At 53.5% G+C, this 15,537-nt stretch overlaps 7 protein-coding genes across 7 annotated transcripts; 3 read left to right on the forward strand and 4 right to left on the reverse strand.

The window, feature by feature from the left end:
- Nucleotides 1-889: 889 nt before the first annotated feature.
- On the forward strand, nucleotides 890-1,431 carry PG998_013148 (uncharacterized protein; the record flags this gene model as incomplete). The annotated part of the gene is made up of 2 exons (XM_066879964.1): nucleotides 890-1,108; nucleotides 1,147-1,431. 2 exons carry the CDS (start codon nucleotides 890-892, stop codon nucleotides 1,429-1,431), a joined length of 504 nt encoding a protein of 167 aa, XP_066724103.1.
- Nucleotides 1,432-2,091: 660 nt separating this feature from the next.
- On the reverse strand, nucleotides 2,092-2,424 carry PG998_013149 (uncharacterized protein; the record flags this gene model as incomplete). The annotated part of the gene is made up of 1 exon (XM_066879965.1): nucleotides 2,092-2,424. One exon carries the CDS (start codon nucleotides 2,422-2,424, stop codon nucleotides 2,092-2,094), a length of 333 nt encoding a protein of 110 aa, XP_066724104.1.
- A 2,534-nt stretch (nucleotides 2,425-4,958) lies between these two features.
- PG998_013150 (uncharacterized protein) lies at nucleotides 4,959-7,719 on the reverse strand (the record flags this gene model as incomplete). Its single annotated transcript, XM_066879966.1, has 3 exons — nucleotides 4,959-4,965; nucleotides 5,013-5,943; nucleotides 6,003-7,719. 3 exons carry the CDS (start codon nucleotides 7,717-7,719, stop codon nucleotides 4,959-4,961), a joined length of 2,655 nt encoding a protein of 884 aa, XP_066724105.1.
- A 3,102-nt stretch (nucleotides 7,720-10,821) lies between these two features.
- PG998_013151 (uncharacterized protein) lies at nucleotides 10,822-11,839 on the forward strand (the record flags this gene model as incomplete). The annotated part of the gene is made up of 2 exons (XM_066879967.1): nucleotides 10,822-11,488; nucleotides 11,544-11,839. The coding sequence occupies 2 exons, from the start codon at nucleotides 10,822-10,824 to the stop codon at nucleotides 11,837-11,839; spliced, it is 963 nt and encodes a 320-aa protein (XP_066724106.1).
- A 242-nt stretch (nucleotides 11,840-12,081) lies between these two features.
- On the reverse strand, nucleotides 12,082-13,662 carry PG998_013152 (uncharacterized protein; the record flags this gene model as incomplete). Its single annotated transcript, XM_066879968.1, has 1 exon — nucleotides 12,082-13,662. The coding sequence occupies one exon, from the start codon at nucleotides 13,660-13,662 to the stop codon at nucleotides 12,082-12,084; it is 1,581 nt and encodes a 526-aa protein (XP_066724107.1).
- A 157-nt stretch (nucleotides 13,663-13,819) lies between these two features.
- On the reverse strand, nucleotides 13,820-14,140 carry PG998_013153 (uncharacterized protein; the record flags this gene model as incomplete). The annotated part of the gene is made up of 1 exon (XM_066879969.1): nucleotides 13,820-14,140. One exon carries the CDS (start codon nucleotides 14,138-14,140, stop codon nucleotides 13,820-13,822), a length of 321 nt encoding a protein of 106 aa, XP_066724108.1.
- A 509-nt stretch (nucleotides 14,141-14,649) lies between these two features.
- Nucleotides 14,650-15,406, forward strand: PG998_013154 (uncharacterized protein; the record flags this gene model as incomplete). The annotated part of the gene is made up of 2 exons (XM_066879970.1): nucleotides 14,650-14,978; nucleotides 15,037-15,406. 2 exons carry the CDS (start codon nucleotides 14,650-14,652, stop codon nucleotides 15,404-15,406), a joined length of 699 nt encoding a protein of 232 aa, XP_066724109.1.
- Between the last annotated feature and the right edge of the window lie 131 nt (nucleotides 15,407-15,537).

Below are 15,537 nucleotides of genomic sequence, written 5' to 3' on the forward strand. Positions count from 1 at the left end.
AAAGCATTTTACACACGAGTAGCCATGTTCGAGGTCCGGGATGAGGGTCATTTCTCGGTACAAGATTGGAGCATTGAGACTATTACGATTATTTAGATGTTGTAGAGCACGAGATGTATTTTCAATATTTTCCAACCTCTAATTCCGGGTCAAATCACCTTTTATATACCGTAGCTCCTGCCCGAGACTGTCACAACACAGTGCCGGGAGCTGGTCTGGCCCCTCTCGTCGGTATATAATGTGGGATTCGGGGGTGCTCCCAAGCTCGGGAGAACAGCTTGTCTTTTGGACCGTTGGCCGGTTGGCACCCCATACCAATCCTGCTAGAGACTATTAAAGCAAATCTATCCTGTTTGGAACTTGCTATTTTCCTTCTTCCTTTTCTCCCTTCTCACCCTCCTTCTTTTCTCCCTTCTCTCCCTCCTTCTTTTCTCCCTTCTCTCCCTCCTTCTTTTCTCCCTTCGCTTCTTCTTGTGTCTCAATAAATTGAGTAGAACCACAATAGAGACATTGGTGAGCAGTTGTGCTAGATATAGTCTGACAGACTACGCATCTCTTAAAACGCATACTCTAATAAGTATTATAGTTAATTCTTTATTTATTAGATAAAGAATCTTTTTAAAAGTAATATTATGAACTTACTCATAAGATATTCAAAATTAGGTTACTAATAGGATAGAAGAAGATATCTTGCGGAGGAAGGAAGTTACAGTCAGCTAGTCCTTGTCGTTTAAATATCAAGAGGACGCCAGGCTCCGCAAATACCTGGATGTTCCGTTAGCGTCCCTCAGCCAATCCGCTCAGACATCGTGTCTATGCTGCATGCGGGGTCGCTGCCTAAAATCCCGCAGGCAGAAGGCAAGGCAGGTAGCGAGCTATTGCTCGACTGATGCAATACATCCGACAACATACCGATATTCCAGTGCCGGCTGTCTACTGTGATCTTGAAGACGACGAGGCCTATTACTTGATCACAGAGTATATTAATGGGGTCAACATGGCAGACCTCGGAAAGACTCAAAAGGACACTGTTCGAGCAAAGCTTCAACGCCACTTGGACACACTCAAGACGCTGGTGTCAACTCGCATTGGGAGGCTCACGGGAATTGTTATTACCCTTATCGGGCAATGAAACTAACCAACAAGGACGAAGGGTACTTGCGAGACTCAAAATCAAGTGAGTATGTTTTCTGCCACAACGACTTGTCTCAACACAATGTCCTTGTGAACCCAGTTACCTTGAAAATCAACGCGATTGTAGATCGGAAATATACTGGTTTCTTTCCGTCCTTCTTCGAATTCCCGCTCTACAATAGAGTTGGTCCTTCGGTGGCATTGGGGGATGAGGACGATGCGTCGAAACTGGTCGGTTTTCTTGTGTCCCAGGTAGGTGCAACATTCCAGGAGTCGGATGCACAGGCTACTGAATGATCCATTCTGGAGTCGAAAAGGGGTTCCATCTTCTGTGGCTTTTACTTTTTCTCAATTAGAATGACCACGAAGACCAGGTTTAAAAGCAAGAAATATTTGGATGGATACACTTAGAAGGGATACGTGATCTCCTCTGTCAGGTTCGGGTGGTAAAGTGGCCTCCACATTGCGACCTGCCCCTTTTCTTAGTCAGCACAATCCATCAGGACTTGACTTACACGATTTCAATTGAATCAACAACATGTATAATAATAAACCAAGAGTGAATAAAATTTCACAGATATCAGTCAGAAGTTTAGTTAAAATATTAATTGTCTTTCAATTAGACGATTATTCTATCCAAATCATGGCGAACCCCACGTGTCGCCCATCTCGCTGTTCTGACCCCAGCGGCTTGCTTTCCCCTTTCTTTTAGTATCCCCAACGCCTTACACATAGCAAACCGCTACTGTATCCAATCCCATGCTATTATTTTCCACCAATATTACCGCCTTTCCATTAGACCGACCGACCACCTGTCGGAGTCCCTTTGGGTATCATTCGAATGTCAAGAGTTGTTGTGCCATCCCTTCATCCTCACTCCAGCAGAAGGAGCGAGCATATCGAGAGTGACAGAGAGTGACAAGAGCCAGCTTGCCGTGCTTGCTTAAGCGAAAAGCCTTAGCGGGCGTTGCTGGCGCCGTAGAGACCCCAGACGGAGGCGTTGAGGCTCTCGTGCTGGGCGCGGACGCGCTTCTTGTGCTCGGCCGAGGAGCGGGGCGAGGCGTGCGGCGACGCGGCCTGGGAGTGGACGGGCGAGGCGGCGGCGGAGCTGGCGCGGCTGCTGTTCTGGCTGGTGATGCCGGCGGTGCCCATGCCGTAGAAGGTGGAGTAGGCCGCGTTGACGGACTGGTGGTGCTCCTTGGCGGCGCGCTTGATGGTGGACCAGAGGCCCTTGGGGCTGCCGGACGAGCCGGTCTTGGTGGTGTTGGCGGCGGCGATAGCGGCAGGCATTGTGATTTGTTGGTTTTGGAGAGTGATTTGGTTGGTGATAGATAAGCAGGTGGTGTGATGTTTGAGAAGAACTGGAGCTGAGCTCGGGGATTGGCTGTTTTGGTGGGATGAGGGAGATAAGGAAGATGGAACTTCGGAGATATAAGTAGTTGAAGATGCTAGTGTGTGTTTGTGTAGATGCGATTGATCTGTTGATGATGCTTGATGCTGGATGATGATTCGGACCTTCTAAATCATCTACTTTTCCCCATGGCGGACCCCATCTTATATCCCCTTCGCATCGCCAGTCCACGAGTACGTACACATGCTCTCGCCATCTCCCCTTTGTCGTATTGTTGTTATGAAAAATTTGCTTGGAATTAGGTAAACGGGGTTCTCTGGTTTCGGTTTGGGCGCAAGGCCTTCGTCAGCTGCCCCCCGGGGCCCTTACGTAAAAGGTGGCACGACATGGTGACTATGCGACGAGGCCCAGTGACCAGCCAAGTGAATGGGCGGCGGTAAAGGGAAACAGGAAAAACCAGGCTTTGGCGGTAGACGGACATTTGCTCGTCTCGGGTCTGTACGGTCGCTAACACCCCTTTCGGCACAGGTACCTTGTAGCGCCAGCCAATCAGGGCCTCGGCGACCCTGAAGATCCCGGCCTCGAGCCCGCAAATAGCGCAGCAACCAGAGAAAAAACTTCCTTTCGTTACTCACAGGGCTGAAAACACTTGTCAGTGTAAGTGACGGTATGGAGTGACGATCGCTGTCCATTCACTCCATATGCTCGGGTAGCAGAGAATGGAGCGCACTAGAATCGGCTTGAAATGGGTCGAATCCACCCCCTAACTGCTAGAACCTCTGAGTTTTCCCAGACATTCCAAGGCCACGAAACCAATCGCGGGCGTCGCCTGGAGCCACGAGCCAGGCCTACCATCTTGATCTGGGCTAGCCGGTGACAGCTGTGACCGAAATAAACCATGGTTTCGAAATTTTCTACGGGGGAGGCGTTACGTTGGCGTCAGACTCAGACGAAGTTTTTTCGAGTTTTCGAGTTTTCGTTCGTGGCTTGCCAAAATATGGAGACCTCCCCCGGATCCGTCCGCCCCAGCTGGTTTTTTGCGAGTCTTTTCACTTACACGGGCGCGGCTCTTGACGGCTTAATAACCAGCAATCCCACCTCTTTGTTACCTAAGCCCACAATTCGCGACGCAGCTAGAACTTCGACACGGGAGTGCATTGCTGGCGAGAGTGAGTCTGGACCTGCATATTGAATGACCTCGTGGCCCAAGCCAGCCACATGTCTGTGGTCAATAGGGGGCTTCGCGGACGTCCTTCCATGGCGGCCTACTCCGTCAACTACCAAAGCGAGAGAATTGGTTTCAAAAAAGAATGCAATCCTACGTATTTTGCGCCAATATAATCAAGCAGAGTCTGAAGCGCCAGCGCTTTAGTCAATTGTGCTTCTACGCAGCGCAACTCGAGAGAGTGTGTGCAATGAATGCCATTCTCTATAGAAACCTGCAAAGCTCTTCAGGCCCGGCGCCTGGCCCGTCAGGTCACCCAAAGACACGGGTGCGGGCCGAGCTCCTAGATTGGTCCGTTCGTTCGTTCGTTTTGTCTTGTCTCGCGCGGCTACTTGAGGCTCTGTCGCATCGGATTGCCTCTAGAGGTGTGGCGTAATGGATCCCCTTTAATTCGTTTCCCTTTCCTGTACATGTGTACATGTGCAAAACAAGATCCTAAACCAACATTCGATCGTGAACTCAGTCGGTGCTTCCCGCCCCTATGCACCACCTCATCGTGTGAATCGTGATCAGGGGGACACCGCCGCCGCCCCATGCCTGCCTACTCTTACCTAACGGCTTACCCGTCCCGAATCTAGCATCGACGTGGATGGATGGATTGGATCTCGCTTTTTCTCAGGTTTATGTCTTAGCAACTCAGGAGGTCGATTGAATTTTCTTGCACTTCCCCTTGATTTTTTTATTACTCTTCTTCATCTCCGCCCCAGCCCACTTACAGCCGCACAAGTACGTATTCACGACAGCTCAAGCCGCGTACAGCCGCTTCAATGAACAACTGCCTGCCTCCTTTACTCCCTTCACCCCTTTTTCATTTCAATTCAACCATACACGCGCACGCACACACACACACACACACACACACGCATACGAACACACAACATAATCGCATACGAGGAAGACGTATCGGACCCGTGCATAAACACATAGAAGTGAAATGGCATTAGTACATTACGAATACGAGTAGTCCTTTCGTGGCTACGTTACTTTCTACTTCTCATACGTACAAAACTCTCCTCTCTCCACATACATAGGATATCATCGTCAACAGCGGGTGCCACAACCCGGGCTCACCGCAACCAGCTACTCTTTCTCAGCAGCAATATAATAGCCACGCATTTGGAAACTCACATGGTGCGCGAGGAATAATATCAGGCAGATCCACATGGCTGCCTCCGCCAGTTGGACGTCCGTCCAAGGCTAGCCAGGCAAGGCCCAATGCTCCTCACCGCAGTATTACACACCGATCTCTCACAGCCTAGCCCATCGACCAAGCTATGATTTCGTCTTCTACCTCCCCCCCACGCGCGAGCTCCCCTCCCCCGTTCCCTGCCTTCCCCATCCCGCTTCGCCGTCCCCGTAACCCTCAACCAATCCTCCCACTCCTTCGAAATCTCCATGAGCACCGTACCCATGACGTTAGCGCTGGCCATGAGCCCGTGGCCCTCGCCCTCGAGCACGCGGACCTCGCAGCGCTTCATCATCTTGCCGAGCCACTTGACGTTCTCGACCGGCACCCGCGTGTCCTTGCTGCCGTGGTGGATCACCACCGGCCGCGTGATGTCCACGTACCGGAACCCCACCGTGTGCCGCCGCTCCAGGCACACCAGCAGGTCCACCGCCGGGTTCGCCCCCGTCGTCGCCAGGTCCCAGATGGCGTGCGTCAGCCGCGTGTCGTAGTTCAGCTGCCGCTCCTTGTCCGCCAGGGCGTCGGCGGCGGCTTCCAAGATGGCGTTCTCGGGGGAGTTGAAGTTGGGGTTCGGCCTGTATTGGTCCATGTTTTCCGTCGGTAGAGGTGGCGAGGTCTTCCCATGTGGTAAGTAAAGGTCGGTCGGTAGGTTTTCTTTCTCTAGCCCCTCCGTCAAGTCACGTTTGTCCCGTACAGTTGCCGCCGACTTTCGTTTGGTTTTGGAACGAGGAGTCTTGGGCAGCGAGCTGGTGATGGAGCTGCTAGTGGCCGACATGAACGAGCTATTGGCGGCCTTCAAGAAAGGAGTAGGTAATGCCCGCAATATGCGCTGCGAAGTCGGTATGGCGTTGGTAGGGGGCATGGCTTGCGAAGCACCAAATACGTTCATTTGCGATGGCGGTATCCACGGGGCTAGGAGGTGAATTCGGCCGCGAATATGTTGCGGCATTCGGAGGGCTGTCGCGAGGGCGTAGATGGCACCTGCAGAGTGAGCGAGAATCGAGAATTTCGTGATCTTCAGAGCCTGACATATCGCGTATACGTCATCTGTTACAATGAAGGTTAGCAAGATGCAGTGCAACAGTGTCACCCAACGCTGTACTTACCAGGCCAGCTTAATGGCGTCGCAGTGCCATCATTGTAAGCCTCGCTGTCTCCCACACCAGGACGGTCTGGTGTGATCAGGCGCAGCTTAAGTGTGAGCGCAAGCTCATCGTAAAAGGCCGTGATGTAACGCGTTAGTCCCATGCCAACGCAGCAGAATACAGCCGAGCCATCTGGGTCTCCAACTTCGGAGAACGAGATTACTCGCCCAGTCTGTGGATGCTTAATCTTCTGTGACAGCCTCGGAGAGGTTAGATAAGACTCGACCGCCCCGTCCACCGAATCCGCGCTTTCTGGCCTTTCGTAGCTGACGTGGGGGTCGGGCGTCGTGGCGCGGCGATCGCCTGGCTCGGGGGTTCTGTTGCCAGACAGCCGTTTTAATGCGGAGCTGCTCCGCTTCGGCTTAAGAGTTTCTCTGGGTTCAGGAGTGCTGCGTCCTGATTTTCGCCGTTCCGTGCTCCGTGCACTACGTCGTCGACTTGAGTAGACTGAAGGGAACGGCGCCCCATCCTCCATATTGTCCTCGGGGGATAGAGCATGGGGTGAAAGGGTATAGTTCACCTCTTGAGGATGGCGGCCTCCCGCTGTAGTGGACCGGCTGGGCATTTCTGGTCTCAGGTGGTCGTCTCTCCTCCGACTCTCGGCTTCGACGTCTGTGTAGGACTGGTGACGGCGAGCAATGGGCGCCGGTGCCGAATCGTCTCGCGACCTGTTGTTGTAGTGTTCTTCGTGCTCTGGGATGCTGTCGTTGATGCCCACCTCGTTCTCGCGTTTCGATCGCCGTTGTGAGGTGCGTCTCATATTCGAGCCCGTCTTTCGGAGGGAGGACTCGCGGGCGGGGATCGTGGAAGGGAAGGTCTGGTGGTAGTTGTCGAGGGAGGAGCTGCGAACTGGTAAATGCTCATAAGTCGTTGGCTCCTCTCGGATCGAGAGCTCGGACAAGAACGGATCTGGCCTGTAGCTGGATGGTGATAGGGCACCAGGGCTGTCGCCGACTGCTGCGACGTTGGCACGCTTGCGCTCTGCTGAACTGGCTCGCAGGCGCTCCCTGGAGCTCGTGTACATAGCACTCGACTGGTTCCGGCTAGTCTTCCGACCCCAACTGTCCTGCGATGCTCGCCTTTGTAGTTCGGGAGTTTGACCTCGTTCGATGGACAGGTTTCCTATACTTCGTGTGTCATCGTATGCCGACACTTCGGATCCACGAGAAGACGGCCGTGATGATCGCAACAGTGATCTGAAACCGCCCGATACGTCGCGACTTGGTGACCGAGGGGACTTGGGGGCAGTCAAGACCGAGAGGCCGGATGGAGGTTTAGATGTGCGGATAATGGGCGGTGCCGCGGCGAGCTCGTCGAGACGAATCCCCTCCTGCACTCTGCCCAGGGGCGGGGAATGGAAGGCGCTGTAATCGATGCCGAAGCTGCCGTCGTTGGGCGATACGGGCGTAGGAAGGGTGGGCGGGCCGTCGAAGAGGCTATTGGCAGGTTTGGAGATGACGGAAAGACTCGTGATTAGGGACGAGATAACCTCGGGAGACGCAGGTTGTACCGTGACACGATTGCTGTCATCGGCCGCATTACTATGGCCGCGGGGGTGGGCGTGGAGGGAGGACGGATCGAGGGACAGGTTGTTGCGGCGGGATTGGTGGCGGGTCTGGCTGTGACTGCTGCTATATCGAGGGATAGGGGCGCTGAACTGCGATGATGTCGAGTCCATGTCCGGATAGCCGACCGTCCGAAGGGTCGGGCACGACAGGGCAAGACGACAATACCTTGTAGGCGCCTGGCACCTGGTCTGGTTGCTGACAGTAGGGTACTCGTCCGGAAGTATCGCAGGGCTGGGCGCGAACCAAAGGCGGTGCCAAACAAAGCGACGGTACGGTTTCGGTCGTGTGCAAGTACGTAAGGACCGGACAGATTTTTGCCTAATTGGAACTTTGGAGGGCGGGTAGCCAATGTAGCCTGCCGGACTCTTCAGGTGTGACGGAGACTACCAGGAGGGTGCCTGACTACCAGGTAGTAGGAGTAGTACCTGTGACGGTTTTTTTTCAATGGAGCTCCCTGTTTCCCTTTTGTCGCAGGTTGCGAGCGTCTGCGCTGCAATAAGCAACCGGCTCGCTGGCTGCGGGCGGAATTAATTGAAAATAGATCGACCTGCAGTTGGGGTAAGTCGAGTGCGACTTTGTTTCGGTTCGGGCGAGTCGGCCAAGATCGATCCAGGCAAAGGCCAGGCACCAAAACCTAAACTACCAAGTCCGGGCTGATTATAGATTGTCGCCGGCGCGCAACTGGTTCGGTTTTCCGAATTGCGAGTGGAGTCGCCTCGGGATGATGGCAATAATAATAAGAAGAGCGCGAGACGGGCGAGGGAGACAGGCCTGAAGAGCTAGGTAAGTGGTAAGTAGGTAGGTAATGACGGTACGGTATGGTATGTAGCAGTGATGTGATGTTGAAACTTTGGGTGTTCCTCAAACAGAACCTAGGCGGTAATTGTAATGTAGGCCTGCATCTGCATGCACGCATGCACGCTGGTCGTCGGAAGTTGGTTTTGGTTTGGAGGACACTCAAAGTCAGTCCATTTGCAGCAACACGGCACACCAGTTCAAGCTTTGGGGTATGGCAGCATGACTCTCTGCGCGCACTCTAATAGAAGCATTGGTCTTACTACGGACATATTACGAGAGAGGGCGAGGAGGAGAGGAGAAAGGGAAAAGAAACTGCGGTGATGGTGATGAGAGCTGTGATTTGCCCCGGGCCAATCTCTCCATCGGTCAAATCACAGTCCTCGCAGCAGTTATGCGAGCAAGTGACATCGGCCCCGTCGGTGCAGGTGGACATGACCTGCCGTAGTGTGTATGCACGCAGATCTCTTTCTCTTGTGCTTAAAATTTGGGGGCTCCGTGCGGCGTCTTCAGTTGGTCTAGTGCGCTGGGCGGGCGCCCGTCTTTAAAATGAGACTGTAACCACAGCAATTCCTTTGGAAGCGCAGGACGGGTGGCCGGAGAATGTGGCTGCTCACGCACTTCATTCTTTCGAAGGATGTCAGGATGCTCAACGAAAAGCAGCCTTTCTACACACAAGGGATTGCAAGAACAGTGTTGGCAGTTGGGACTCTGCGAAACGCCAATCGCCCGTTCAACCTGGGGGAGGGGATTAATTGAAAAAGTCCCTTATCAATTATCGAGGGGGGTCCCGGACCCTCTAGACCCTGGAGGCCAGCCCCCCTGGAGATTGTGTCCGAATAGGAGACCTAGAAGACGGATGGGGACAGAACTGGGGCCTGGGCGGACAGCAGTGGGCCAGTGATGCAACCATGTCCCCAGTGCAGTTGAGCTGCACAGAAACTCCCCCTGCATGACCAATCCCCCCACTTGCACTAGCAGATGCCTCATGCGAGTTTCTTCTTCTTCTCTTATTACGCTCTGCACTTGGAGGACCATTACATACCATAAAGCATATTGAAACACACATCGCCTGGAGATAATTCATGATGCTTTCGCTTAGTTGTATCCTGCTTGAATTTTCTCCTTCTCCTGTTTTGTCTTGCATCCAGATCAGGTGATCCTTCATAAAGAAAGAATACTCGAACGGCCTGCTGTCTCACCGCATGCAACGAACGATGCCATGCTTGCAAGACTTTGCTCGAGGCCAAGTCGATCTTGTCGGTCCGAGTCAAAACGGTCAAGGCAATTGTGACTTCGCAAGTGATGCCTCCTCTGTGCGGTATTCTGCCCGCTCGAAACACGGCGGGGAGTCACGTTCGTCTCTTTATCTGCTCGGACAGCAAGCTACCCCATGTTTGCGAGTCGGCCAAGACAGACAACGCCCCCTAAAATCTGACGTGTGGAACGCCGCCGTGCAGACGTATAAGACATGCCTCGACTTCTAATCAAAAGCCTAAGCCCCACCCACCAAGACGTGCATGATTATATTGCGCTCTCGATCGCTACGACAACGCAGCCCATCCTCGGATATGCGCAATTGAATGCGCTTCTGGTCGGTTTGTGATGTATTCTGAGTGGATAAGTCCGTGTTCCGCGTCCAGATCCAGGCTGACGGGTCGATATTCTCGGTAGCGGTACCGGTATGCGGCTGGTAGGAGCTTCAAATATAGTCCGTGTTTTCCTGCTATAGCTTGCCGTTGACAGCCGTACGGGACCCACCAACCGCCCAGAGTCGCAAGGAAAAGAAAGCAGTGGCCGGGGAACTGGACGTTGCTCATTGATTGCTCCCATCAATAACGGGTGGTTGAGTGCCACCACTGGCAATAGAAAGGGAAGAATCGATCGCTCGTTGAAACATTTCGGATCTACACAGGGGCATTTCACGATCGATAATGCCTGTTGTGCCTTTCGCTACCTGGCCCAGAACTTAGTCAGGGAACTTGCATGCATGATGCTTTGGGTTTACCTTTTTCACCAAAAGTGACTATTCAATCAGTCATGCGCGCTTTCGCATGACGAGCTTTATGGAATTTACATTTCTCCCGCCTCCTCGAGGCTCAAGCTGGCAGTTGTTGCTCCTCCTGAGATATCGAGGAGCAGCAGCTCCATATGCACACAGCTCGTTGCGTGTACGGCAGGGGTGTGAGCAATGTCTCCATCGACAGCTGTCATTGTCCAAATCGCTACGTCATTTTGCGACGAGGAGAAAATGGGAATCAAGGCTGGCGCAGAGCACCCGAGTAAATGAAGATGGTAAGTCATATTCCACATGCAATTGTCAATAGGATTTTACCATTCCGAAGAAGCGCAAAGCTATTCCTATTGAATTGTTACCCAACTGCGATTCCATCTCAAATTGAGCCCATCCGCCCACAATGGACGTCATCCTCTCCCTGCCCATTGTATCGTACTTTGCGGCGCCCATGCTGACATCATGGTCGACCTCGATGAACCTGCTGTTCTTCTACATGACGTGGACGACGCTGGTGCTGTCGCACTCGCCCCTGAAGATCGAGCTCGTCGGCACCCTGGCCGTGCGCGTCGTCTTCTGGCTGCTGCCGTCGCTGCTGTTCCTGCTCTTTGACGCGGGCGTGCCGAGCCTGGCCGAGACCATCAAGTTCCACGGGTCCGCGTCGCTGCCGCGGCGCAACGCCGCCGCCCTCGCGCGGCAGGTCGGCCTGGCGGTCGCGAACCTGCTGGTCGTCACCGCGGTGCAGGCCGGCCTGTCGATGGGTGCGACGATGCTCCTCCAGGAGCCGCTGTTCCAGACGGCGACGACCCTGCCCCTGCCCTGGCACATCATCAAGCACGTCGCCACGCTGTACGCCGCGCGCGAGGTGCTGACGTACTACATTCACCGCGACCTGCTGCACTCGCGCCGGCTCGGCGGCGCGGCGGCGACCCTGCACAACCGCTGGGCGCACGGCACGTCCTCGCGCTGGAGCGGCGGCGGGGGCCCCCTACGCGCTCATGGCGTACGCGGACCACCCGCTCCCCCTGGTGCTACACCGCGTGGCGCCCGTTTACCTGCCGGCGCTGGTGGTGCGGCCGCACCTGCTGACGTACTTCGTCTTCACGCTGCTGACGACCATCGAAGAAACGTTGGCCATGTCCGGGTACAGCGCCGTGCCGGGCATCGTCATGGGCGGCGTCACGCGGCGCACGGCGACGCACTACGCCAGCGGCGGGCGCGGCAACTTCAGCGCCCTGGGGTTCCTCGACTGGATCCACGGCACCAGTGTCGGCAAGGACGTCATCGACGACATCCAGGACGAGGCGGACAAGCACCGCGTCAAGGAGCGCGGTCGCCGGAAGGCGAATGAGGGCAAGGGCATGGTGCAGGACGGTATCGATAGCTGGAGGAAGAACCGTAAGGGCGGGAAAAAAAACTGAGATCGTTGGACTTGACGCATATAGTGATTTGACTTGGTCTGCTGCATTGAAGCTTCCTTTGCACCCGCCGATACCCTGAGCTTCAGGACGTCTTGCGTATTGTCTTTGAGTAATACGTTCTAACTATATTATTAGGAGTTAGATAGATGAGTTTATGATACTATACGAATTGAACTTTATTCTTGTCACATTGACTGCTATAGGTATATAAACCTCCGCTGAATGTTTGAAGAAGTTGAGACTCAAAAGGGGCCGTCGCCGTATATCAGAGGGCGGCTGTCGTCGAAGTTGGGGCGTACTTTCGTCTGCTGATATACCTCCTCAAATATGTCTTCCATATTGAGTAGATACGTATCGCGCAGCGAGGGACACCATGCGACCACCATCCCAAGATATGTGCCATGCCGGATGCTCATGGCCCATGAGCCGCAATCACCCGGTTCTGGGATCGACGAAGTGGGCTGGGCGACACGCACAGGCTGAGGCCGCATACTTTGAGGAAGCCCCAATATAGCGACAGAAACAAGAGTTGCCCCCTTCGTTTCCAGGGGTGTTTGGATCAAGAGATCGTTGTCGCTCCTGCTGTTGTCAAGAGAGGCGAAGGTCTTATTCCTGGCCCAACCCGGGACCTTCGTCAAAACCCAATCCAGACCATTCTCAGGCGGCACTATAAGACCGAGGTTCCCTTCTTGGGCGATCTGTAATGCTGCGGCCCTTGAATTCATTTGCAAGTGTGATCGATCCGTCTGCCACGATTTTCCCTCGTCGAACTCGCCTTTGGGATCATCTGGGAAAAGCTCCTCCAAGTCTTCCACTGATTCGTCATAAAATTCAATGGTGTCTTCTTCTGGACTCTTGCCATCTTCAGATGCCACCAAACTGGCTCCCGTTTCATCTTTCTGTAGAAAGGCGTGCCAAACAGTCATGGCATAGACCTTGCCATTGTGTCTGACAACTCCGCCCAAGGTAGCTTCGCTGAGGACTTGGTCGGCTTCCCTGATTTCGACTCCGATTCCGTTGAAAGTGCCATGGACCAGCTTCAGCTCCTTTCGCAACACAAGGCGATAGCCACTATTGCTAATTGGAGTCACCCCATCACTCCCCTGGGCAATGCTACCTCTTTGACTTGTAGCTTCATAAGGATTCAGGAAATGACGGAACCAGGGAGGTGCTTTGTATCGGGCAAGTGATCTGTCTCTGCGACCAGAACGATGTAGAACCCCTGCGGGTATGCTAGCTGATGGTTTCCTGGAGGTCTTGCGAACATCGAACTTCTTCTTCTTCAGCAGTGCTTCGAATTCTTCGAGTCCTTCCCGATTACCAGCTATTGCTTCGATCCTTTCTGGCAATCCAAGACATTTAAAGCCGTCAGGCCACAATAAACCACTTTGGGTCAGACGGGTCCCTATAATCTTACGAAACCATTTCTCTGGACTGATGATGACCACGTGAGGGCTGGCATGACCCTGGTCAAGTCCTAAGAGGAAGCAATCAAGCACGTAGCTTGGAAAATCGTTCCCGGTGCGTTGATTCGGCTGTCGCCTAGGTCTTTGAGTAAGCCATTCGGGGAACTTCTCTTGGATAAAAGTGCATAGTGGTCTGTAAAGCTTCTCCCATTTCTCGGCAACGAGTCCGGTGACTCTCCAGAAGATGATTTCATACTTGATGACACCGCTCAGGCGGTTTTCTGAACGACGAAAAGCTTCAGGGCCAAAAGATTGTGCATATATCGGATCTGTACTTGGGTACTTGAGCCGACCAGCAATGGATGCTGCCGTTGTAATCAACGCCGTCGTATTTGACGCCGCTGTATTCGTGACCATCGTGTTCGTTGCCACCGTGCTCGTTGGCGTTGTACTTTCTGTCGACTCGTACATTGGTGTCGCTGTTCCTGCTCTTGTACTCGCAATCGCTGTATTTGGCGCCGATGTAATCGTGGCCGTCGTGTTTGCCGCCGCAGCAGTACTCGCAGCAATTGTTTTAGTCGCTGTCGTATTCGTCGCAGATGTATTCGTCGCTGTTGTCTCCGTTGGCGTCATGCCCGTCTCCATTATGGTCGCCGTTATTGTGTTCGTTGCAGTCGCATTTCTCGTCGTTCCTCTCTTTATCGCCTCTTGTGCTGTTGGTACGGCGGCGAGCCCGGGTGACGTCGACACGGTATGCACCGTGGGCACCATAGACGTTATTCCAATCGTTGCCATTCTTATCGTAGCCCAAAGGATCAGTACAGACGTGATGCATCTCAGGTGCTGGGACGAATCGAAAATCTCGGGGTAGCTGACGGCTGGGGTCGCTGCTCATGCAGCGGCTAAATTGACCAGGCGTCCTGGTTGGGCGGAATATCGGTAACAACACTTGAAGTGGCGCGAGAAAAACTTGAAAGCGCAGCCTTTTTCTAGAACCCTAGAAGGTAATACCTTTCCTTTTAGCAAATGGTCATGAAATGCTATACAACCAGTGAAATGACTACACCAGCTCAATCGAGTAGACTGCTCGAGGGGCCGCTCTTTGCTCCTGACGCGCTGCCTCCTGATGCGAGGGTTGTCTTTTTGGATTGCATTTGGCCCACGAATAGTACTGCCAGAGCCTTACCGGTGACAGACTTTGATGCGTACTTCGCGTACGTCCGACAAAAGCTTGATGGGACAAATCCTGAAGAGCATGTCGTCAAGACCTACAACGACGTAGTGTGGATTATCACGCTTGTTTCCAGAAATTTCACGGAAAAGCTTGCTGTTTTGCAAACAAAAATACAGTTGGCATACCCTGGAAGCGATAAAGACAGAGTCTCCGCGTCTTTGGAATTGACAATGCAGCTGTGGCTATTGATGAACATCCGAGTCCTCATGTCGATGGATAAGTACGCCATGTACAACAGCCAGCCATGGCTCGAAAGCCAGAGCCTGCAGGACGTGCTAAGTCAGATCACAGTGTCGCCTAGCAACAACAGCTCGGGACAGCTCGACAGTAGCAACGGGAAATTCTCAACTTACTTGAACGCGGCTGATATGGAGAAAATCGCTGGGTACCGGATCGTGTGGACCAACAGACTGTTGGATCACCTGGATACCGCAGGCACATTGGTATACATGTTCCATCATGTGTCGGTACTGAAGCGTCTGAAAGACTCGCTGCCTAGGTTAGAGAGCATCCCATATTGACCAAGACCAACATCTCTGACCGGAAGATACTCATAGGGGCCTGCTTCCGCCCACATACTTCGACGAGACCCTCGCCACCATCAGCCTCCTTGTCCCGCACAGCCAAGCAGGATGCAACGCCTGGCTCGAAGAGCAGATCTCGCAGAATGGCCTCGATGCCAACATTCGGTATCGCGAATCGGCTTCACGAGACAAGGGACATTACAGCCACTGGCAATACCGATTGATGCTCGTCGCAGAGACTTTCGACACAGCGGGGCCGGCCACGCTACGGCAATGGTGGCACGACCGACGGAACATGGAGCGCTGGTGGCAGTTCTGGATGGTCGTGGTCGGGGTTTCCCTCGCACTTTTGTTCGGGCTGATCCAATCGGTCACGGGGATTCTGCAAGTGATCAAAAACTGATGGTAAATACGGTCCTGAGCTTCATATCTTCCTGGATCCTTAAGGACTGAGACGATGCCTAAAGTATCCTTTCCTGAGTATCATATCAGGAGCTGGTGCAGTACCTCTACTTGCCTAGCGAAATTTAGCAA

The sequence above is a fragment of the Apiospora kogelbergensis genome, assembly GCF_038363985.1.
Source record: "Apiospora kogelbergensis strain CBS 113332 chromosome Unknown utg000009l_segment0_segment0, whole genome shotgun sequence".
Classification (NCBI taxonomy): domain Eukaryota; kingdom Fungi; phylum Ascomycota; class Sordariomycetes; order Amphisphaeriales; family Apiosporaceae; genus Apiospora; species Apiospora kogelbergensis.